The sequence below is a fragment of the Littorina saxatilis genome, linkage group LG11 (assembly GCF_037325665.1).
Source record: "Littorina saxatilis isolate snail1 linkage group LG11, US_GU_Lsax_2.0, whole genome shotgun sequence".
Lineage (NCBI taxonomy): Eukaryota > Metazoa > Mollusca > Gastropoda > Littorinimorpha > Littorinidae > Littorina > Littorina saxatilis.
Window position 1 is genome coordinate 44390998 of NC_090255.1, and position 25724 is coordinate 44416721.

The 25724-nt window shown below is 43.4% G+C and overlaps 1 protein-coding gene across 5 annotated transcripts in view; it reads right to left on the reverse strand.

Moving 5' to 3' along the window:
• Positions 1–3076: 3076 nt before the first annotated feature.
• Positions 3077–25724, reverse strand: part of LOC138980560 (glutamate-rich protein 3-like) — a 79887-nt gene continuing 57239 nt past the window's right edge. For 2 of the 5 annotated variants that reach the window (XM_070353444.1, XM_070353443.1), the window contains exons 11-19: positions 24240–24382; positions 23822–23882; positions 21050–22219; positions 13972–14136; positions 13431–13478; positions 12790–12953; positions 12406–12537; positions 11217–11308; positions 5094–6048 (exon numbers count right to left, since the gene is read on the reverse strand). In XM_070353444.1, coding sequence (XP_070209545.1) covers positions 5418–6048; positions 11217–11308; positions 12406–12537; positions 12790–12953; positions 13431–13478; positions 13972–14136; positions 21050–22219; positions 23822–23882; positions 24240–24382 — 2606 coding nt within the window. In that variant the 3' untranslated portion in view covers positions 5094–5417. The other 3 variants (XM_070353442.1, XM_070353446.1, XM_070353445.1) reach the window with 3 other exon arrangements.

The following is a 25724-nucleotide window of genomic DNA, read 5'->3' on the forward strand; positions in this document are numbered from 1 at the left end:
CCTTGCTACCTTGCTACCTAGCTACCTTGCTACCTTGCGTATTTCGTGTGCTATGCTATTCCTACTGCTGCAGGTGTCGATCGCCAGAGCGGTCAAAAAGGGGACGTGTTGCGTCATGTTTTAGGGGTATTATGACAAAAAACGCTGCACTTTAGCAATTACTTGGTGGACACTGGAAATAATGCTTTAATTTGTGTGCGAAATTTGTTGCAATAATTTGTTGGCCAAGTTTATAATTATATATATCCGTATTCTTCTGATACGCCATTTGTTTGACAGAGTGCTCCAAATAACGTCACGCTTATAAGAATACCAAACTCAGTGTAAGGCATTTCTGCATTGAGACTATAGGAGAAGCTACTGATAGGGTACCGTCCTGTCATGTGTTAGAGAGTACAAACTCTCAGACCATCGGAAATCATTGCCACGGTTACATAAGCGAAACTATCGTTCTCCTTTTTGAGTTTGGAACTTCCCAAAAATGCCTCAGCTTGATAAGGAAGACTCGTTTGGAGATTGTGAAGGTATGCACAAGATTATTGTTTGTTGTTGTTAAATGTTGTGCTGAATAAAAAAAACTAGTGCTGCCAGCTCTTTAACTCTCGCTTATCCCGCTGTCAACCGCTGGAGATAGGCAGTGTGCAGCATATGAAAACAAGTGTTCACTGAAGAAGTCCGTGGGGAAAAAAAAAAATCCGTGAATCATGTCCATGCCCAGTGACCTCGATCGCCCCACACGTGTCAGCCCGGTGTGGTGCACAGATTTATTTATTTTTTTAAATCTCAGCCAGTGTTCAAACTGGGTCATCAGCTCCTCGCAAACCAGACAGCGAGACTGGTTAACTGTAGTCGTGCTCTGTCAAGAAAAACACCTGTGCTCTGGCTTGTATGTTCTTGTTGTTGTCAGTCTGTGCATGTTGTCTTATTTTGTTTACTTTTAGTCAATTTTAGATAACATGTGTTAACATAGACGGGGAATGGAGACGAGGGTCTTGGTGTGTGTGTGTGTGTGTGTGTGTGTGTGTGTGTGTGTGTGTGTGTGTGTGTGTGTGTGTCACGATTTGGTGACATGGATCGAGAAAGGGACACTCTGTGGGGTGCCTTTCTCAAATTATGACGAAAAGCGCCTGTGCTTGTACGGGCTATTTTCTGCTGACCGAGCTTAGCACGGGAAATACGTTTTCTTGCACGCCTGGCTGGCATGCGAGGGATGATATTTTGATACAGGGGTTCCACGTGCGTGATTTTGCTTGCTTGGGGAAATCGACTGTAACTGAACTGGATACGGGACACGTGGAGTCACGTGATGTTTTTTTCAAGGTTGTTTGGGAAAGACATGAGAGGACACTTGAACACAGGGCAGCGACAGAAGGATCGTTTTCCTCCATCCTATAGTTAGATGGTCTTCTACACTTGGTGACTTATTATTTTAGGTCAGAGTGCCGTTCTGCATGGTACAGTAGGGCTTTACAGAACTACAAAGGAGAGAAAAATTTTCGCTGTTACCTGTGCTGGTCAACAAAGTTGACAGGGTTTGATTCTTAGCTGAGCGGGGGATTTTTCCCACGCATAAAGTATTTCAGCAAGAAGGGGATGGCGGTATTTTCGTAGACGGACCGAAGCCATTCAAAAGGGAGCGGATTCGCTCAAAGTAGAGCTACTTACATTAGGCTGTTGAGGTAATAAATCATTATTTAATGCTGTTGACGAGTCTGTGTTTGTGGAATGAAATACTCTCTGTTATTATTTCCAGGTTAGCGCATAATTTGCTCTTTGTGACGCTAAAATAATAATCTGTATATGTTTTTTGCAGATATGGAGAGAAGGAAGGAAAATGGCTGATTTGTTGTTTTAAAAGTTCGTTTGTGCAGGCCCACGTGCACGATGAAATATGTAAAGGTGACATGTTTGAAGGTGGAGTGTGAAGGGTTGCGTGGCATGTTTAGTGCACCGATGCTTTTTGTTGCAGCCTACTACTTTCTACGCTATCTTACCTACGTATTTGCGGGTATGCTGTAACCTGGTGTTCTGATGTACTGGTGGTTGCTGTCGCTGTCGTCATCCTGCCAATCTACACGTCTGCTATCTTCTGATAGACTACGGGGAGGATCTTCAGCGACTGAGTGAGGCGCCTGATATCTCCACTAATCCCTGCTTCGTTTCCACGCCAGCCGGCACTTCATTCAACGGAGCAGTTGTGGAGATAGACTATTCACGGGTCGCCCACTCAGTGGCAAAAAGCTAAGTGCACCATGTCATTTGCACCCTGTATACCACCTTGTCATCTTGTGTATTAGTGATTTTATTTGAGTGGTGACAATGTGGGGTGTGTGACACCTGCATTTAACCAGCGCTTTACATAACCAGCTATCTTTCGTATCTATACACGGGATCAGCGTGTTATTATCATTTTCTGAACTTTAACTGGCATTTTTGTCAGTGACCTATATTTTACGTTTTGAACGTAAAACATCTTTTGGAGTGAAGTCTCGAGGGAGGTGGCGAGTTAGTATATAAACAGGCGTCTGAAACTTATACTTTTGTTGATTCTATCTTTGTTGTATGACTGCGAGAGTGGATCGTAGTGTGGTTAGTTAGTTAGTAGTAACTAACCGTTCATAATCACCTTATGTGATATATTGAAACGTGACAGTGTGTGTGTGTGCGCGAGTGTGTATGTGTGTGTGTGTGTGTGTGTGTGTGCGCGCGTGTGTGTGTGTTTGTGTGTGTGTGTGTATGTGTGTGTGTGTGTGAGTGTGTGTGTGTCTCTGTTTATTTCTCTTTGTATACTATTGTATTTCTCTCTCTCTCTCTCTCTCTCTCTCTCTCTCTCTCTCTCTCTCTCTGTGCTGCTATTCAAAAGGGATGTATGTTTGTATGTGGAGTGGTGTATGTTTGTTTTTGGTGTGCGTGCCTGTGCGTCTCGGTGTGTGTGTGTGTGTGTGTGTGTGTGTGTGTGTGTGTGTGTGTCATAACTCTATTATTTAACTCTCGCACACTTCACCTCACTAAGACCACCACAATAAGTCGCAATGACGACAACAACAACACAGAAAAGAAAGACCCAAAGACAGGAAAATGTCATACAAGTAATATCAAATGAACTGTATTTCTTAAGCATGAGAATGATCTGCAGTGGTGCAGATAACAAAACGACAGATGAAAAACCACAGCATTATTTACATTTAGAAACATGTACCAACTAGTGAAATTATTATTGACTAAACACCTAACTGCATACAAAGATTCTTTCAGACATGAGAGATTCATGTACAAAATTCACATTCAATTCCTCCTAAAAAAACACGCAACTAAACATCAGAAATATGACATTATACTGTTGAAATATTGATACACAAAAATCACACTCAACTCCTCTTTAAAAAAACACACAACTAAAACATAAAAAATAAGACGTTAAAATGTAAAAGATTGATATACAAAATTCCCATTGAATTCCTCTTAAAAAACCAAAGAACGAAATCATCAGAAATATGACGTTTAGATGTAAAAAGATTGATTCACAAAATCCACATTCAATTCCTTTAAAAAATGTACAACAGAAAAAATACACATTTATATAATCAAAACCTAGACAGCAGCATCAAGATCCCAGAATGGGAAAAAATCAATGTTTGTTTGAAAGCGTAATTGAAAATGGTTTACAATTCGTATACATATATAGAGAATACTACATGGCTTCCTATGTGATACCAGTTTAACATGAGTTGTGTTTTTAAATATTGAACTGCGAGCGAAAGCGAAAACACAACGAGTGTAAAACTGGTATCAAACAGGAAGCCACGTAGTATTCAGATTATCCTACTGAGTCTACTGACTGCACTTGCGTGACTATTGCTCCAAACGTCCCTCATTCGAAGCGCCCAGATTGAAGAAGCTTTAAATGGAACATGGATCTCTCCGAAAGCCTCGTGTAATCTTTGACGTCAAAGCAAAGAGACGTCACTCTAGAAAGCATATCGTGACGTGTACGTACGTTCTTAAAATTCTTCCAAGTGTTCAAAGAATGACGTTTGTCTCGGTGACTCGGTATCACGGGCAGTGGAAAATCAGGCCCCTGCCAGGCACGACCTCTTCACATGCACTGTGGAGTGAACGATAATTGTTATGACATGAGTGCTATATGTCACACGTATGTGGGATATAAGATAATATATCACAATTCCTGGCTGGGCCTCAGTTGTTAAAAGAACGGTTTGATTAATTTCAAGCACATTACATTGGGCCAGGTTCTTAAGTTTTTAATCTGAGGATGATCATAGGAAAAGTTGGTCAATATGAAATGATTCATGAATACGACATTCTTCTATTTGAGAAACTTGATTGATTGTCAAATCTTACCAGCACCTTGTCCCCCCCCCCCCCCCCCCCCCACTTCTCAAGGACTGTTTTGCACAGGAGAGCATTTGCATGTTATCTCTCTTCGGTGTGCGCCTACGTGTACTGTGTTCTATAACATTCAATATCTGTAGACATTCGATCAACAACACCGGCACGGGTGACCTAGTGGTAAGGCGTCCGCCTCGTGATCGGGAGGTCGTGGGTTCGAACCCCGGCCGGGTCATACCTAAGACTTTAAAATTGGCAATCTAGTGGCTGCTCCGCCTGGCGTCTTGCATTATGGGGTTAGTGCTAGGACTGGTTGGTCCGGTGTCAGAATAATGTGACTGGGTGAGACATGAAGCCTGTGCTGCGACTTCTGTCTTGTGTGTGGCGCACGTTATATGTCAAGGCATCACCGCCCTGGTATGGCCCTTCGTGGTCGGCTAGGCGTTAAGCACACAAACAAAGACATTCAACAGCTTTAGAATCTTCTTAGATGCCTTGCTGACAGATAAACTTTTTCTGTGTTCTTACATTCAATATCTTTAGACATTCAATATCTTTAGACATTCAACATCTTTAGACATTCAATATCTTTAGACATTCAATATCTTTAGACATTCAATATCTTTAGACATTCAACATCTTTAGACATTCAATATCTTTAGACATTCAATATCTTTAGACATTCAATATCTTTAGCCGTCGCGATATAACCTTGAATGGTTGAAAACGACGTTAAATAGATGCCTTGCTGATAGCTACACGTGCTGTGAATGATTTGCATCATATTATCCAAGAACTCGCTTCTAGTCGCACAGTTCATATTTGTGATAGTTTCTGTATACAGTCTGGTTCAGCATGTCGTTCTCTCTCGCAGTGTCCAAAATTGTTGTAAGGAGCTGATTAGGATGTTCTTTATGATGGAGTTGAAACTCCTCTCCACTGTACAAGACACATTTGGTGACATATGGTTTCATAAAAGTCTACATCTACAATGTTTTGCCACACCGTATCAAAGTCCAATCAAAAGTTGTAAGGAGCGCGTTGTAATAATGTTTTACCAAACTGTCTCAAAATCCAAAGTTGTTGTAGGGAGCTCTGTTGAGGGAGATGTACTTGATGATATTGTCCCGCTCCTCCTCGGGGATGGTGTTGCCAGGCGACACGGTCAGCTCCAGGATGGAGGTGTTGCGCTTGAGAAGCTCCAGGAGGTGCTTGCCGCCCGCAGTCCCGATCCCGGCATCCTCCAGCTCCACGGCCGTCACGGTGCGGTTGTTGCGCAGCCCCATCGCCAGGTGCTCGACACCTTCGTCACCCACCAGGTTCCCGTCCAGCGATAGCGTCTTCAGGCAGCGGTTCTTCCCGAGAGCTTCCCCGATGTGACGCCAGCCTCGCTCCGCCGTGACGCGCGTGTTGTGGTTTAGACTGAGCGCCTGGATGTACACGTTGGCCGCCATCATGTCCGCCACGTGGCCAGCCCCCCGGTCAGTCAGCCCCGTGTCCGCCAGGTCCAGCTCCTGCAGCAGGTAGCGCTGTGAGACGTCCAGTAATGACGCGTTGCTGTCCACGCTCATGGAGTCCAGGGAGCGCGCGCTGTCCAAGGCCTGAGCTTTGCGCGCGACACGAGCCTGACGGTGCAGGTCCTGCAGGCCCTGGGTCAGTGTCTGCACGCCCTGGTCACCCAGCGGGTTACTCTGAAGACTGGACAGATAACAACTGGGTCAGTGTCTGCACGCCCTGGTCACCCAGCGGGTTACTCTGAAGACTGGACAGATAACAACTGGGTCAGTGTATGCACGCCCTGGTCACCCAGCGGGTTACTCTGAAGACTGGACAGATAACAACTGGGTCAGTGTATGCACGCCCTGGTCACCCAGCGGGTTACTCTGAAGACTGGACAGATAACAACTGGGTCAGTGTATGCACGCCCTGGTCACCCAGCGGGTTACTCTGAAGACTGGACAGATAACAACTGGGTCAGTGTATGCACGCCCTGGTCACCCAGCGGGTTACTCTGAAGACTGGACAGATAACAACTGGGTCAGATAACATTGTTGATATTATGGTGTGGTATATAATGAGGATTGCATTTTACCTCACGACAGATAACATGTTGATATCATGGTGTGGTATATAATGAGGATTGCATTTTACCTCACGACAGATAACATGTTGATATCATGGTGTGGTATATAATGAGGATTGCATTTTACCTCACGACAGATAACATGTTGATATCATGGTGTGGTATATAATGAGGATTGCATTTTACCTCACGACAGATAACATGTTGATATCATGGTGTGGTATATAATGAGGATTGCATTTTACCTCACGACAGATAACATGTTGATATCATGGTGTGGTATATAATGAGGATTGCATTTTACCTCACGACAGATAACATGTTGATATCATGGTGTGGTATATAATGAGGATTGCATTTTACCTCACGACAGATAACATGTTGATATCATGGTGTGGTATATAATGAGGATTGCATTTTACCTCACGACAGATAACATGTTGATATCATGGTGTGGTATATACAGAGGCTTGTATTTTACCTCACGACAGATAACATGTTGATATCATGGTGTGGTATATAAAGAGGCTTGCATTTTACCTCACGACAGAGCAGAAAGTCACCCGACTGTCATTTTGCTCCTAGTTTGTTCCCATGGGCGACACCTATGGCAACAGTGCAGGCATTGGATTGACCATTTCACGCAGAATAACCGGTCACGTATACTACTGTCAAGACCCCTACAGGTGACTGTATTGCCTTTTGGCGAGACGCAGACGTTTAGAAGTTAAATCAACCCTGTACATAAATGTTAGTGTGCGAGTTGCCACAAACTGGGAGAAGAAGGTAATGCTGTCACGCCTCTTTGGTTAGTTTCAGTTTAGTCTCAACCATGGTTCTGACGTCCCCTTCACACACAAAACAGCAACAACAGCGCTGATGGTCGGGTCATTTAACACAAAAGACAGCAGCAACAGCGCTGATGGTCGGGTCAATTAACACAAAAGACAGCAACAACAGCGCTGATGGTCGGGTCATTTAACACAAAAGACAGCAACAACAGCGCTGATGGTCCGGCCATTTAACACAAAAGACAGCAACTGCCAACAACAGCGCTGATGGTCGGGTCATTTAACACAAAATGCAGCAACAACAGCGCTGATGATCGGGTCATTTAACATTATAGTGCAGGTCAGAAAAAAGGTTGCCTATTTTTTCATGAGTTCATGTTCTTAAATACTACACCCATTCTGACACGTATTTGACGTTTTTGTGCTTGTTTATTGTTCTCATGGCAATGAAATCTGTACAAAGCGATCTGTACAATGAGATCTATACAATGAGATCTGTACAACGAGATCTATACAACGAGATCTGTACAATGAGATCTGTACAAAGAGATATGTACAATGAGATCTATACAATGAGATCTGTACAACGAGATCTCAACAACGATATATGTACAAAGATATCTGTACAATGAGATCTGTACAACGATATATGTACAATGAGATCTATACAATGAGATCTGTACAACAAGATATGTACAATGAGATCGGTACAATGAGATCTCTACAATGAGATCTATACAACGAGATCTATACAATGAGATCTGTACAACGAGATATGTACAATGAGATCTATACAATGAGATCTGTACAATGCGATCTGTACAACGAGATCTGTACAACGAGATCTGTACAATGAGATCTATACAATGAGATCTGTACAATGAGATCTGTACCAAAAGATCTGTACAACGAGATCTGTACAATGAGATCTGTACAACGAGATCTGTACAATGAGATCTGTACAACGAGATATGTACAACGAGATCTGTACAACGAGATCTGTACAATGAGATCTATACAATGAGATCTATACAATCAGATCTGTAAAACGAGATCTGTACGACAAGATCTGTACAATGAGATCTGTACAATGAGATATGTACAACGATATCTATACAATGAGATCTGTACAACGAGATCTATACAATGAGCTCTATACAATGAGATCTGTACAATGAGATCTGTACAACGAGATCTGTACAACGAGATCTATACAACGATATCTGTACAATTATATCTGTACAACGAGATCGGTACAGCGAGATCGGTACAATGAGATCTGTACAATGAGATATGTACCAAAAGATCTGTACAATGAGATCTGTACAACGAGATCTGTACAATGAGATCTGTACAACGAGATCTGTACAATGAGATCTATACAACGAGATCTGTACAATGAGATCTATACAATGAGATCTATACAATGAGATCTGTAAAACGAGATCTGTACGACAAGATCTGTACAATGAGATCTGTACAATGAGATATGTACAACGATATCTATACAATGAGATCTGTACAACGATATCTATACAATGAGCTCTATACAACGATATCTGTACAATGAGATCTGTACAACGAGATCTGTACAACGAGATCTATACATCGAGATCTGTACAACGAGATCTGTACAGCGAGATCTGTACAATGAGATCTGTACAATGAGATCTGTACAATGAGATCTGTACAGCGAGATCTGTAAAATGAGATCTGTACAACGAGATCTGTACAACGAGATCTGTACAATGAGATCTGTACAACGGGATCTGTAAAATGAGATCTGTACAATGAGATCTGTACAATAAGATATGTGCAACGAGATCTGTACAACGAGATCTGTACAATGAGATCTGTACAATGAGATCTGTACAATGAGATCTGTACACGTAATGGGCTTGTGTTGATGTGCCGCAGTTAGCCTTCGTCCGACCATAACAAGGCTGAGCAAAGTTTAGCATTCGTCCGACCATAACAAGTCTGAGCAAAGTTTAGTATTCGTCCGACCATAACAAGGCTGAGCAAAGTTTAGCACTCGTCCGACCATAACAAGACTGAGCCAAGTTTAGTACTCGTCCGGCCATAACAAGTCTGAGCCAAGTTTAGCACTCGTCCGACCATAACAAGGCTGAGCAAAGTTTAACATTCGTCCGACCATAACAAGGCTGAGCCAAGTTTAGCATTCGTCTGACCATAACAAGTCTGAGCAAAGTTTAGCATTCGTCCGACCATAACAAGTCTGAGCCAAGTTTAGCACTCGTCCGGCCATAACAAGGCTGAGCAAAGTTTAGCATTCGTCCGACCATAACAAGTCTGAGCCAAGTTTAGCATTCGTCCGACCATAACAAGGCTGAGCAAAGTGTAGCATTCGTCCGACCATAACAAGGCTGAGCCAAGTTTAGCACTCGTCCGACCATAACAAGGCTGAGCCAAGTTTAGCATTCGTCCGACCATAACAAGGCTGAGCAAAGTTTAGCCTTCGTCCGACCATAACAAGGCTGAGCCAAGTTTAGCATTCGTCCGACCATAACAAGGCTGAGCAAAGTGTAGCATTCGTCCGACCATAACAAGGCTGAGCAAAGTGTAGCATTCGTCCGACCATAACAAGGCTGAGCAAAGTTTAACATTCGTCCGACCATAACAAAACTGAGCAAAGTTTAGTATTCGTCCGACCATAACAAGGCTAAGCAAAGTTTAGAATTCGTCCGATCATAACAAGGCTGAGCAAAGTTTAGAATTCGTCCGACCATAACAAGGCTAAGCAAAGTTTAGAATTCGTCCGACCATAACAAGGCTGAGCAAAGTGTAGCATTCGTCTGACCATAACAAGGCTGAGCAAAGTGTAGCATTCGTCCGACCATAACAAGGCTGAGCAAAGTGTAGCATTCGTCCGACCAATAACAAGGCTGAGCAAAGTTTAGCATTCGTCCGACCATAACAAGGCTGAGCCAAGTTTAGCATTCGTCCGACCATAACAAGGCTGAGCCAAGTGTAGCATTCGTCCGACCATAACAAGGCTGAGCCAAGTGTAGCATTCGTCCGACCATAACAAGGCTGAGCAAAGTGTAGCATTCGTCCGACCATAACAAGGCTGAGCAAAGTTTAACATTCGTCCGACCATAACAAGGCTAAGCAAAGTGTAGCATTCGTCCGACCATAACAATGCTGAGCAAAGTGTAGCATTCGTCCGACCATAACAAGGCTGAGCAAAGTGTAGCATTCGTCCGACCATAACAAGGCTGAGCAAAGTGTAGCATTCGTCCGACCATAACAAGGCTGAGCAAAGTTTAGCATTCGTCCGACCATAACAAGGCTGAGCAAAGTTTAGTATTCGTCCGACCATAACAAGGCTAAGCAAAGTTTAGAATTCGTCCGATCATAACAAGGCTGAGCAAAGTTTAGTATTCGTCCGACCATAACAAGGCTAAGCAAAGTTTAGAATTCGTCCGACCATAACAAGGCTGAGCAAAGTTTAGCATTCGTCCGACCATAACAAGGCTGAGCAAAGTGTAGCACTCGTCCGACCATAACAAGGCTGAGCAAAGTGTAGCACTCGTCCGACCATAACAAGGCTGAGCAAAGTGTAGCACTCGTCCGACCATAACAAGGCTGAGCAAAGTGTAGCACTCGTCCGACCATAACAAGGCTGAGCCAAGTTTAGCATTCGTCCGACCATAACAAGGCTGAGCCAAGTGTAGCATTCGTCCGACCATAACAAGGCTGAGCCAAGTGTAGCATTCGTCCGACCATAACAAGGCTAAGCAAAGTGTAGCATTCGTCCGACCATAACAAGGCTGAGCAAAGTGTAGCATTCGTCCGACCATAACAAGGCTAGGCAAAGTGTAGCATTCGTCCGACCATAACAAGGCTGAGCAAAGTATAGCATTCGTCCGACCATAACAAGGCTGAGCAAAGTGTAGCTTTCACATCTGTTTGCATTAGCTGCAGGACCCCAGACAATGAAATGCTAGACGATACTGATCGTAACTTACATGAGGATCTTGATGGACGGCTTTGCTTTCAGTGTTTGCAGCACGTGGGGGATACTCTTCTCTGTCAGACAGTTCAGGCTCAGGTTCACCATCTGAAACAGTACCATGCGTCGAGGAATACTGAAAACCTCTTGTTGCTTCACACTTTGATGTTTACAATTTAAAACGTTGGTTTCTTGTAAAGAGAGAAGCAGAACAATATTCTAAAACATACTTAAAATGTCTATAATATAAATACGCAAAATATCGTTGGCAGTTTGTCAATAATCCTGTTAAGCGCAAGCATGAGCAAGCGAGAATGCACACGCACAAGTATAAATACACAAACAGACGCATGCCAAAGAAGATTAAGAAAATAGTTGCACAGGCAAAAATGAAGCTTAACGATTTGAAAACAAAACATCAAGAATCTCATTTTTCTGGTGCATCAGTAGCTTTGAAACTTCTAACACAAAGTTTCTTCATTAATAGCAAAAGAGTGTATACGTTGCACTCACTTAGCCCTCGTAAATCATACATTGTTCTTGCTATTTTACAACCAGCATGTACATCGTTAGCAGAGAGGTTTTTTTTAGCAACAGTTGTCCAAACTTACCACATGTTTTCAGCAACAGTTGTCCAAACTTACCACATGTTTTCAGCATGAGTTGTCCAAACTTACCACAGGTTTTCAGCAACAGTTGTCCAAACTTACCACAGGTTTTCAGCAACAGTTGTCCAAACTTACCACATGTTTTCAGCAACAGTTGTCCAAACTTACCACAGGTTTTTAGCAACAGTTGTCCAAACTTACCACAGGTTTTTAGCAACAGTTGTCCAAACTTACCACATGTTTTTAGCAACAGTTGTCCAAACTTACCACATGTTTTCAGCAACAGTTGTCCAAACTTACCACATGTTTTTAGCAACAGTTGTCCAAACTTACCACAGGTTTTTAGCAACAGTTGTCCAAACTTACCACATGTTTTCAGCAACAGTTGTCCAAACTTACCACAGGTTTTCAGCAACAGTTGTCCAAACTTACCACATGTTTTCAGCAACAGTTGTCCAAACTTACCACAGGTTTTCAGCAACAGTTGTCCAAACTTACCACAGGTTTTCAGCATGAGTTGTCCAAACTTACCACAGGTTTTCAGCATCAGTTGTCCAAACTTACCACAGGTTTTTAGCTACAGTTGTTCAAACTTACCACAGGTTCAGAAGGGGAGGTAACCATGGCTTCACTCAGCCTCTGCATGTCATCATCGTCCAGCCCCGTATTACACAGACTGATCATCTTCACCGTGTCTGCCTGCTCCAGGTGACTGGCCACCTCGTACACCTGTCATCATCATCATCATCATCATCATCATCATCATCATCATCATCATCATCATCATCATCATCATCATCATCATCATCATCACTAACATCATCATCGTCATCATAACTAACATCATCATCACTAACATCATCATCATCATCATTATCATCATCATCACTAACATCATCATCATCATCATCATCATCATCATCATCATCATCATCATCATACAGCCCCGTGTTACAAGACACTGGCCCTAACCCCACTGACCTGAGTCTTGTTGAGCAGGACGTTGGACAGCTCCACACTCTCAGGACTAGTCAGGAGCTCGACCACCTTGCCGTCGTGAGCCTTGGCTGCCGGAAGTTCCTGAGGCCTCAGGGGACGTAACTCTCTCAGCGTTTCCTGTTGAGCCACGTTGTCTGGGTCCGCTCCTACATTGACAGTAACATAGTTTGGTCAGGTCCCTGGACTGACAGTAACATTGTTTGTTCTTGTCCCTGGACTGACAGTAACATTGTTTGGTCAGGTCCCCGGACTGACAGTAACATTGTTTGGTCAGGTCCCTGGACTGACAGTAACATTGTTTGGTCAGGTCCCTGGACTAACAGTAACATTGTTTGGTCAGGTCCCTGGACTAACAGTAACATTGTTTGGTCAGGTCCCTGGACTAACAGTAACATTGTTTGGTCATGTCCCTGGACTGACAGTAACATTGTTTGGTCATGTCCCTGGACTAACAGTAACATTGTTTGGTCAGGTCCCTGGACTAACAGTAACATTGTTTGGTCATGTCCCTGGACTGACAGTAACATTGTTTGGTCAGGTCCCTGTGATCACAATGTTCATACTGCCATGCATCATCCTCATTATCACTCATTCTTCCATCACTGTGATCACAATGTTCATACCTCCATGCATGTTGTCTCCGTCACTCTCACTGGTTGCCCGCCGTCTGTCTGTGAGAACAACACAAAACGGTCTGTTACACAAAACGATCTGTAACACAAAACGATCTGTAACACAAAACGGTCTGTAACACAATATTTGACGCATTGGCCTGACCCCTGGCGGGTCGGCTGTCCGGTGGTTTAGACATGGAAGTCTTCTGACCATCAGGTCGGTTAACTGATTAGACATGGAAGTCTTCTGACCATCAGGTCGGTTAACTGTTTAGACATGGAAGTCTTCTGACCATCAGATCAGTTAACTGTTTAGACATGGAAGTCTTCTGACCATCAGGTCGGTTAACTGTTTAGACATGGAAGTCTTCTGACCATCAGATCAGTTAACTGTTTAGACATGGAGGTCTTCTGACCATCAGGTCGTTAACTGTTTAGACATGGAAGTCTTCTGACCATCAGGTCGGTTAACTGTTTAGGCATGGAAGTCTTCTAATCATCATCATCATCATCATCATCATCATCATCATCATCATCATCATCATCCTACCCGAGTCGTGCCCTTCCTGGCTGGCGGTTCTGTCCTCAGCGCGCGGCGTTGCCATGGAGACGTCAGTGGAGCGGTTGGTGTCGTTGTTTGTGGACGAGTCGCTGCTGTCGCTGCTGCTGTCTGACGTTCCATCGTCTGGCGGGGGTACGGGGGTGGGGAGAGTGACTGGTGAAATAACAGCTGGTAAATTGGCTGATTTCTTTTCATTACGTTTTCATTGTTTTGTTTTTGTTTATTGCGAGAAAAAGATGCATGCTTCTGTTTGTCTGATGGAACAATAACAGCTGGTAAATTGGCTGATTTTTGTTGTTGTTTTTTGTGACGTTTATGTTGCTTTTTGTGTTCATCGCGAAAAAGAGATGCATGTTTTGGTTGGATTTTAATTCAATTTCATTCATTTATTTATTTACATAGTATGCTTTTCCTGCCATTTATTTTAGTGTGCGTGTAAGTAAGTGTGTGTGTTTGTTGTTGTTGTTTTGGCCGTGTACTTCTCTCTCTCGCTTTATTGTTCTTGTGCTTGTTATTACTTGTCTGTGTCTTATTTACATGTTTTTGTCTGTTCTATCTCTTGTCTTCCATGCATGTAGTTTTGCTCTCTGATGACCTATCTCTGTCTTCCATCCAGATTGGGTTTGTAACGATGACTTATAATTCACCAGAATAAAGGTTCCAGATTGGGTTTGTAATGACTTATAATTCACCAGAATAAAGGTTCCAGATTGGGTTTGTAATGATGATTTATAATTCACCAGAATACAGGTTTCAGATTGGGTTTGTAACGATGACTTATAATTCACCAGAATAAAGGTTCCAGATTGGGTTTGTAACGATGACTTATAATTCACCTTATTCCCCCCTCTGCTTCTTTACCTCTGTAAACTTGTAGAGCTAGTTATTTTTCGATAATGACCCAGCAACCAAACAAATAACGAGCCAGCAACAGCCTGAATCCTCGATAGTGCAATGGGTTGAGAAGCTGTTCTGTTTTGGTACTACTTTTGCGACTGAAAAGTTCCGAACGCTCTATACGTACGAAATATACATCTCTGGAGCAAACAATACAAACATACCGCATTTAAATTAACAACTACAGGCCTGAACACATGAATCTCCATATAAAATCCATGAGTTAGGTTGTTTTCTGAATCTAGATCTGCCGTGCACAAACCGTTCATCACAAGCAAATTCCCAAGGCAAGTAACTCATACTCTAGCCGACAAGAGTAGTTCCCCTTCTTTTAACGCAGTTTCTTCGACAACACTGACTGCAATCCGACGGTCAGTTTTCAACAATATTTCATTTTATAAACAGATCACACGCAACCAAATGCACACATCTCATCAATTTAAACAACATAAAGCGGTTTCATACACTATTTTCCCCAGAAAACTGAACTTCATACAGTAATTAACGTTGGAACACGGGTGCAAAAGTTCGTCTGCTAGTCCCATTTGACGAAAGAACATTATCCTATGCGATACTAAAACATAAACAGAACACACAATATCTTCCTTTACCGCCACAGCAGAATAACAGCATATCTGTGTACTTGATTTTAGTCTAAAACAGGGAAACTGACAAGAAGTGTTAACAGAATGGAATGATTTGCACGGAACTATACAACCGCGCATTAATCGATCGCCTGCGCAGGTTGACTGGTTGGGTGATTCGGATTCGATCAAACTTTCGCACAAAAACTCCTGTTTTCTTTGAATAACTGAAGAAAGGAGGAATAAAGAGGTTACACACCTCGTCTCAGTGATTATTAAAAATAATGGTCTCAGTTCGCGGTCATGAAAAAGCTCGCTGAAGCTCGCATTTTTCATGATCCGCCAACTTCGACCATTATTTTTAATAATCACTGAGACTCGGCATGTAACCTCTACAGAATACAGGTTTCAGATTGGGTTTGTAACGATGACTTATAATTCACCAGAATAAAGGTTCCAGATTGGGCTTGTAATGACTTATAATTCACCAGAATAAAGGTTCCAGATTGGGTTTGTAACGATGACTTATAATTCACCAGAATAAAGGTTCCAGATTGGGTTTGTAACGATGACTTATAATTCACCAGAATACAGGTTCCAGATTGGGTTTGTAACGATGACTTATAATTCACCAGAATAAAGGTTCCAGATTGGGTTTGTAACGATGACTTATAATTCACCAGAATACAGGTTCCAGATTGGGTTTGTAACGATGACTTATAATTCACCAGAATAAAGGTTCCAGATTGGGTTTGTAACGATGACTTATAATTCACCAGAATACAGGTTCCAGATTGGGTTTGTAACGATGACTTATAATTCACCAGAATAAAGGTTCCAGATTGGGTTTGTAACGATGACTTATAATTCACCAGAATACAGGTTCCAGATTGGGTTTGTAACGATGACTTATAATTCACCAGAATACAGGTTCCAGATTGGGTTTGTAACGATGACTTATAATTCACCAGAATACAGGTTTCAGATTGGGTTTGTAATGACTTATAATTCACCAGAATACAGGTTCCAGATTGGGTTTGTAACGATGACTTATAATTCACCAGTCACACTGTCAAGCAGGTGGCCCGTGACGTGTGTCAACTATTTGTGCATGCAACCCTAACCCTATTTCTTGTGTCTCAAAGTGCATGCAACCCTAACCCTATTTCTTGTGTCACAAAGTGCATGCAACCCTAACCCTATTTCTTGTGTCACAAAGTGCATGCAACCCTAACCCTAACCCTTTAGGGAGAATGCTTTGCTACACAATGTTCACAAAAGATGTCATGCGTTTTACTTCTGAAAGTTAAAACTTACATTTTCAATAATTGTCAAGAAACGAAATGAGAAATTGCAAAGCAAGGATTTGTTTTAAGTGCATTTTGACCGCTAAAATGAGTTCACCGGCTACATTCGTTTCTGTGCATCAGTGTTAAAGATACATGATGGAAAATGTTCCGTGCATTTGTGTAAAACATATATGAAGAAATGCAAAGCAAAGACAGGGACAGACAAGTCTACAAAAACAGAATCCAAGCAACGACTTTCTCTACTGCCCAAAATGTTTGACTGGCAATGCACCTATAATCAGCCCTGTGGCATTTCGTTCGCATGCATTACGAGCAAAATCAAAGCTCTAGCCAGATCTAAGCGACAAATCAGACAGTTACCGTCGTCTACGCTCATGAGCAAAAACACCGCCTACGCTTGTAGTGACAGTGTGAATAAGAATAAGTTAATAAAACAACAGATATTTGACGTCAAAGCCTCATCATTCAAATGGGGATATAAAAATGGAAAACAAATACAAAGAGCAACTGATTTGTTTTCTGATGTCATTAAGCTGGGTGGTCATTTCAATGTTGAGTTGAGAATGTATTCATATTGTAAGAAAGTTGCACTTGCTTAACTGTTCAGTATCAGACTGGTAAAAACAATCGTTACTTGGGTTCTTTTCTGTAGGAAACACAAATGTATCCATCAACTCTGAGGACGCAGTTATGCTGAGACATGGGTTTTATTCCTACAACAGACAACTAGTTAAGCTACACACTCCAATCATCCTGCGTTTTATCATCACGGGGAATATAACACACCTGACAGATGCATGACAAAAAAGACAACCATGAGTATAATCCATGCATGCACAGAAAATACAGCGTGACCCCCAAAGTGCAAGCCACAAAATGCCAATAACTTTCAAGATTTAAATCAAGCAAGTATGGCTACCACTCGATGTCAAACCTCGTACTGTTGCGTCGATCCCAGAATTCAGAACTTTTTTTGAACATGCACAAACTTCAGACAATATCGCCTACAAACTTGCCAGGTCGTGAATAAGCTCAAGTTAAAGTACACCAAATGTGACCCTCCACCACGGAATGAGTCGCATGTCACCTTTTCATGATTTTCATATTTTTACATTTTCTAAAAGAGTTTTTTATGCTCTATCCAGTGGTGAAAACCGTTTTAGAAAAGAGTGAACACTTTTCGAGTTATAAGCCTGTAACTATGGTGACCCTCACACTGTTACTAGACACCCCCCGGACTTATATTATGCCTAGCGCAGAACCGCGTGAGGTGACATGCGACTCATTTCGTGGTGGAGGGTCACATTAATAAGACGTCATTTGGTCAACAGCAAGACAAGTTATTAGCATTTTTGTGGGTTGCATTTGTTTAGTCCCCCTGTTCATAATGATCCAAATTTTACACAACTGCTGACACAAATGTCTGTTTATCAACAATGCATTCTTCAATATGAGACACATGTCCACGCTATAAACCTACGTGCCATTAGGCTTTCAGAACGAAAATTAAGAAATAACAAAATCTGCTATGAGAAAAGACAAAGCAAACAGCGAATAAAAACAAATTTTGATAACAAAAATATATCACAAACCTACTAGGAATATTAATCATTAAGAAAATCTTCATATAGGATTAAAAAGACAAATATGTACGGGGAAAACACAAACCATGTCACACAAAAAGGCTTTCCAAGCGTTGTGTGAAACATTTATCAACAAACATGGGAAACGACGAGAAGAACAACCATAAGAGAAGAACTACGCCAGTAAGAAACATCATTTCAGCAGAGCATGGGTCAATTAAAATCAAACATCTCAATCGATCAGGATTGAGCGATGGCAAAGACAAACAATTTTAAACAATGTCAATGATAGATGTCATTGTATATATTTACACATGAAAAATGTCGTCATTGCTTGGTTTCTGTTTTGTCTACTTATTTTTCCGTTTTAAACTTAACTGAAAAATTGTACAAAAAATCTAACTACCAATCATAAAAGAACCCAGAATCAAGGACCATTCCTTGCACACTACTGTATGCGCGACGACAACACATACACAGGCAATTAGTCTTGAATCTTCTTGGAAACATCCACAACACTAACTTGTATCCAAATTGTATCCAGTATATCAAAAGTAGTTTCAAAAGAAAGCACTCGCAAAAGAAAAGAACTTTTCTCGTACATGCAAAATTAATCATTCGTTGTTGTATCAGTGTCCATCCCAAAATGCATGAAAATAAATACAATCTCTACATTAATCTGAGTCTGGTATTGTACAAAGCAGTTAATTCATTCTTAGATCAACATGCCTTCTAGCCCACAGGTCTACGCAAAATATGAAGCACTTCAAAAGAAAAATCTGATAAAATGGAGAGAAAAAAACATGCTCACATACTAACAAAGCCAATTAACTGAACGCATTTGGTAGAATCAATGTGCAAATGCAAGCAGAGAGAGTTTGTTCAGGATTACACTTTTTGCCCTAAGCAAGCTTTGAAGGTAGAAGTGAACGAGGAAAGCTGTTGCGGAATGGGAAGCGGGGGGGGGGGGGGGGGGGGGGGGGTTGGGGTTGGGATGAGGTACATATAGCGGAGTTGCCATAGAACAAAAAGAACATTCCGTGAACATGTAATCAATATAACGCAGGTTTCAAGCTGTACATTTACACTCATAGAACGTGCCTGGCATATATAAGTAAAGTATTCGTTGGGTTTTCACGTATGATCAAAGATCGTTGTTTAAACTTGAAAGAAGGAAACAAACTACAAACAATGAGATCATATAAGGCGCACTAAACACAAAACATGACGTCTGCTTTAATCAAAAAATTAAAACGCATGCTGACTCGAGCTCAGCCAGCAGTCACTATTTAGTGCATAATAACAGTGTAAAGAGGATCTGGGAAAGAAGCATTATCACAGTGTACGTATTGTTAATCACAGCAGTTGGCTTTTGGAGCATTTCAGAAAAATTAAATCAAATGCATACAATATTTTCTCAGCAGTATGTTTTCTTAAATATAGTTTCAAGACAACACAAGTCTTAAAAAATGTATATATATTTTCAGCAGTCATGGGTTTTAAAACATAAAGAAGGTCTCGAGGTGAGCCCAACAGTTAACGGTCCTGACATGTTTAACAGGTTGTGAGAAGTGAATGTGGAATAAGAGCAAAGGTTTCCTAAGTGTAGGGAAACGGCAAAAGTTCATTTCTTGTTATCGTTGTGCACTTTTTAACAAGGCATGTGTAATTGCTCGTACAAAGCAAACTACGTAAATTAGGAAAATACATGTTATGTACAAACTCAAATCATAAATGCATATTTTGATCATGTGTGAAATTATCATTCCTTCGTCAACTGCGAATTTTTGACAGTATTACTCTGTCCATGTAGTTCAGCTTAGAATTGAAAGAACTTTGTTTTAGAAGGTTCTTCCTTTCATTATCATCAACTAGCTTACACTTGAAAGAACTTTGTTTTAGAAGGCTCTTCCTTTCATTATCACCAACCTTACTATTGAAAGAACTTTGCTTTAGAAGATGCTTCCTTTCATTATCATCAACCTTACTATTGAAAGAACTTTGCTTTAGAAGGCTCTTCCTTTCATTATCACCAGCCTAACAATTTCAAATGGGTTCACGTTATATCAAATTTCATTTTCTTGATTTTTTTGTCATTGGACGATGAGTGCTTGTAAGCCGGGTGTCAAAACTGGCACCCCAATATACTCCTCGTCGTTTAAAGGGAAATGGGTCTCATTGGTTGGTCTGTTTGAGTTACCTTTCTCTTCTAACTAAATAAGGATCCAATATTGAGTCACAGTAAGCTAAGAGTCACAGTCCGAATCTGTTTCCTTGCGAACGTCTTACAGATTCGGACTGGTTTGGTTTGGTTTAAAACCCCAAAACCAAACCAAACTAAACCAGTCCGAATCTGTAAGACGTTAGCAAGAAAACGTATACCTGCGTTCTTGATCTCCCAAAAAAAGTGTCAAGTATTTCTTACTCATTCTTCCTCGGTCAAAATGTAAGCATTGTATGTACATGGTTCCCGTTCGACTTTCCACAGGTTAGTCTTAAACAATGAGGCAGAGTGCTATTTTTAGATCTATGTTAAGATATTTTACAGCGCTTACTTCCCTTTGTTTCTCGGATCCTTCACATAATGATGGGGTTTGAAGTCTGTCTGACTCATTCTCCCACAGTTTAAAACTATCTAGGACATGTACATGGTTCACGCTTGACCGGACACAGGGTAGCCGGGTCTACCAACCTTCGTCAGAAAGGCGTCTCCCGTCACGGAGTCTCCCGCCGGCCGCTGTTTTAGGTCTGGCCAGCTCTTCCTGCTCCTCGTCCTCCTCGCTGTCGGACGCGGAGTACTGGCTGGACGACGGGTTCGTCTCGCTGGCGCTGCTGCGGAACGTGTCCTGCTGCTCTGTCTCCTCTTCCCGGGGGGCCTGTTCGGGGGATGTTGCCTCCTGGGTCGGTCTGGAGCGAGGCTGGTACACGGCGGGCTCAGGGACCGGCTCGTGTCGTTTGGGGCGCGCAACGTAGACGGCAGCGTCGGGGAAGGGCGACACGGGTCTGGGTGGGAGTTGGTCTTCTTGCGGCTTAGCTCCCAGGAGGTAGGGGTCGACTCGTTGCGGGGAGGCATCTCTCGGGGTCTGCGTCTCGTCCTGTGTTTGAGGGGCTCTGCGCGGCGTGGTCTGTGGGCTGGAGGAGGCGGAGGTTGAAGCGGAGGAGCCGGTGGCGGCGGAAGAAGTGCTGCGTGCGGTGGACGATCCGGTGCGTGACATGCTCTCCTCCAGCTCCTGTCGCCTCCTGTCCCTGTCTGCCTCCTCCCTCTCACGCTGTTCCACACGCCTCGCTTCCTCCTCCCTGAACCGCTGTTCTCGCGCTCGCTCCTCCTCCTGCCGCGTGGCCTCTCTCTGGATCTGCTCTTCCAGGATCTGAGCTTCGCGGAGCCGCTGGGCTTTCATCCTCTCCTGGTCTTTGAGCTCCGGGTCCTCTTCCATCAAAGCGGCTTTTCGTCGGTTCTCTTCTTCTTCCTGGCGGCGCTGTCTTTCCTTCTCCTCTGCCAGCTTTCTCTGCTCTTCTCGCTTCCGGCTCTCCTCCTGCCGTTCCTGTTCCCTGTACTGTAACTCCTGACGTCTCTGCTCTTCCCTCTGTCGGGCCTCCTCCTGCCGCTTGTCGCGCTCTTCTCGCTGCTGTTGAAGCTGCTCTTCACGCTCCCTCCGTCTGGCCTCGTCTTGCCTCTCGCGTTCCTTCTTCTTGTCCTCTTCCTTGTCCAGGATTGCCATGCTGACCACGGCGTTGTCGTCTCGCTGTCGCTGGCTGTCGTGGGCTCGAGGGGTGCCGGAGGCGGAAGAGGAGGAGGAGGGGGAAGAGGAGGAGGAGGAGGAGGAGCCACGGCGACCGATGGGTTTCGTTTCTGCTTCCACATCTGTCAGAGAAGAAAAACGTTCATGTACCCGGCCTGGGCGTGTGGGTGGAGGCCGTTGACAGACGGGTGAAAGAACAGACGACTACTAGACGCAAGCTGGAGGAATGGGGGCAAGCACACACGATGAACGTTTTGCTCTGTGCCCTCGGGTCAATGTGCATGGGTCAATATGTGTGTCTGTGGGTTACTCTGTGTGTGCGTGCGTGCGTGCGTGTGTGTGTGTGTGTGTCTGTGTGTGTGTGTGTGTGTGTGTGTGTGTGTGTGTGTGTGTGTGTGTGTGTGTGTGTGTGTGTGTGTGTGTGTGTGTGTGTGTGTGTGTGTGTGTGTGTGTGTGTGTGTGTGTGTGTGTGTGTGTGTGTGTGTGTGTGTGTGTGTGTGTGTGCGTGCGTGCGTGCGTGCGTGCGTGCGCGCGTGTGTGTGTATGTGTGTGTGTGTGTGTGTGTGTGCGTGCGTGCGTGCGTGCGTGCGTGCGTGCGTGTGTGTGTGTGTGTGTGTGTGTGTGTGTGTGTGTGTGTGTGTGTGCCGTCACGTGCAAGACATAACAAGAAAAAAGGAAAGAAGATAAGAAGTGGAAAAGTGTGTGTCTCATGCAATAAGAGTCATACGAACACAACCACAGGAAAAGAAAGCTACAGCTGGTCGGGGAACGAATGGTACACGGTTTTCTGTCTGTCTCCGAGCATCCCGATGTCTGAGAGTCTTGTGCAGCATGTCTGTTCTTTGTGCAAGGCCTTTGCAGCATGTAAGTGCAATGTTACATGTGAAAATACACTGCTTCACACCTGGTTACCCCTTCTGTGTCAATCTCTAAACCCTCCAGGTCACAGTGGAACCCCTCTGTCACGACCTCGCTTTGACACTTCCTGTACATGTCCCTCCATGTTGACACTCTCTCTGTTCTTGTACAGTGGAACCCCCCTTTTCAGACCCCCCCCCCCCCCCCCCCAATTTAAGACTCCCTCCATTCTTAGACCTTGTTTTCTCGTAACTTCTGTACATGTACCTTAATTTTCTCACTGTCGCTCTCAAGACATCATGTGTACATGTATAAGACCTGATTGTCTCACTGTCCCTCTCAAGACATCAAGAGTACATAAGACCTGATTGTCTCACTGTCCCTCTCAAGACATCAAGAGTACATAAGACCTGATTGTCTCACTGTCCCTCTCAAGACATCATGTGTACATGTATAAGACCTGATTGTCTCACTGTCCCTCCCAAGACATTATGTGTACATAAGACCTGATTGTCTCACTGTCCCTCCCAAGACATTATGTGTACATAAGACCTGATTGTCTCACTGTCCCTCTCAAGACATCAAGAGTACATAAGACCTGATTGTCTCACTGTCCCTCTCAAGACATTATGTGTACATAAGACCTGATTGTCTCAGATGATCTGTTCAAAACTCGTGTACCTTTTGTTTGAATTCTCCCTTTTAGACCTTACTGTTTCATAGCTTGTGCACGTGTACCTTGGTTTTCCCACTCTCCCTTTACACAATTCATTGTCTAATACTTCTGAGGCCTTAGAAGGGGGGTTTCCCTGTTTTGTGTTTTGGGTGTAGATGAAAGGTGGGTTTGTCAGACTGAGTTATCTCACCTTCCATGGAGACGACCTTGTCCTTGTTCTCCTGGCCGCCATCAGAGGAATAGTCGTCAATCTGAAACAATGAAATAAACTTGACATAAAACAAAACATAAGAGGAGCTTTACATGTAGTACGTATACAGCATTAAATCAAGAAAAAAATCTAATTTGCATGAACTGTTCCCTCTCTTTCTCTTGTTCTCTCTGTCTGTCTCTTTCGCTCCCTCGTTCTCTCTCCACCTCTCTGTCTGTCTCTTTCGCTCCCTCGATTTGATCACTCCCTCTCCAGTGCGACATTCCCACTCACATCTCTGCTGGTACCGATGACCTCCACACCACGACACACACATGTATCCTCACTCTTATTACCCCCCCCCCCCCACCCCCCTCATTGTGCATCACTCCCTCTCCAGTGCGATATTCCCACTCACATCTCTGCCGGTACCGTTGACCTCGACACGCGGGGATTTGAACCTGGGACTGGGGGACTGCACGGCTCGTTGATCGGAGGCCCGGGGGGAGGGGGACACCGCCTCGCTGTCCTCCCCTCGTGCTTCTTGATTGTTGTCTCCCCCTGCACACGGAAAGCGCATTGGTTGAGGATGGCGTGAGGCGAGTCAGGGCAAGGCGAGTCAGGGCAAGGTGAGTCAAGGCGAGTCAGGGCAAGGCGAGTCAAGGCGAGTCAGGGCAAGGCGAGTCAAGGCGAGTCAGGGCAAGGCGAGTCAAGGCGAGTCAGGGCAAGGCGAGTCAAGGCCAGGCAAGGCGAGTCAAGGCAAGTCAAGGCCAGGCAAGGCGAGTCAAGGCGAGTCAAGGCAAGACAAGGCAAGGCAAGGCCAGACAAGGCCAGGCAAGGCCAGGCAAGACAAGGCAAGGCCAGGCAAGACAAGACAAAGCAAGGCCAGGCCAGGCAAGGCAAGGTAAGGCAAGACAAGGAATGTAGTCTAGAATCCGAGGAGAGCGTGTGAATGCTTCTCAGTCGCTGTGGAATTATATCTTTTCCGCATCATCAATTATATAACAGAAGGACTGATGCTGATGTTGATGTAGATGACAAAGACGACGACGATGATGATGATGATGATGATGATGATGATGATGATGATGATGATGATGATGATGATGATGATGATGATGATGATACACACAAGGTCAGAAAAAACAAACGGACATTGGAAAATAGCATTGCTAACATCTGCAACATGCGTTTCCCTGCGGCCTATTCTCGTGACAACTTTTGGTGGACGCAATCATTTCTTCTCAGTAAACTCCGTTAAACAAGGGTAGAATTTGCGTGACGCAAAGTACAATGTCTCAAGTAGTCTGGGTAATGTTGACGAGTCAATACATTTGGCACATCGTCAGTTTTTCTTCTCTTCTCTCTTTTGTTCTACTCGCTCAATTCTATTGCTTGTTTGTGATTGACTAGAAGCGTCAGACCTGGGAACCACTACGATTTTGCTGTATGTTGTAGGGGAAGGGCTCCTAATATGGACCACTTTTTGTTTCATGCCGATAACTAGCTTGTTTTCTTGCGAAGAAGTTTCATTTTGTGTTTGGTAGTCCTTCTCTCTTGGGTTAACCGTTGGACCTAGTTAGAGTGAAATAGCTCTGGTAGACATTCAGCGACAATTAAATACAGAAACATTCACATATGGTCCATATTAGGAGCCTGGGCGCCCAATATGGACCAGTGAAGCGGCCTTCGCGAATCACTGTAAAAAGCCCCCTATACTTCAAAATAGCATGTGTGCAAGTCAGACCAATCAAAATATGCTTTAGATTTATCTGTTTCGGGTTGATCAGAGCATTATTTGAAGCACACCACGAAACTAAAGAAACTTATCAAAAACAGAGTGAAAATATGTGAAATTATCAACTTCCACGAAAAGAACACTATTTGTTATATTTTTTGGAAA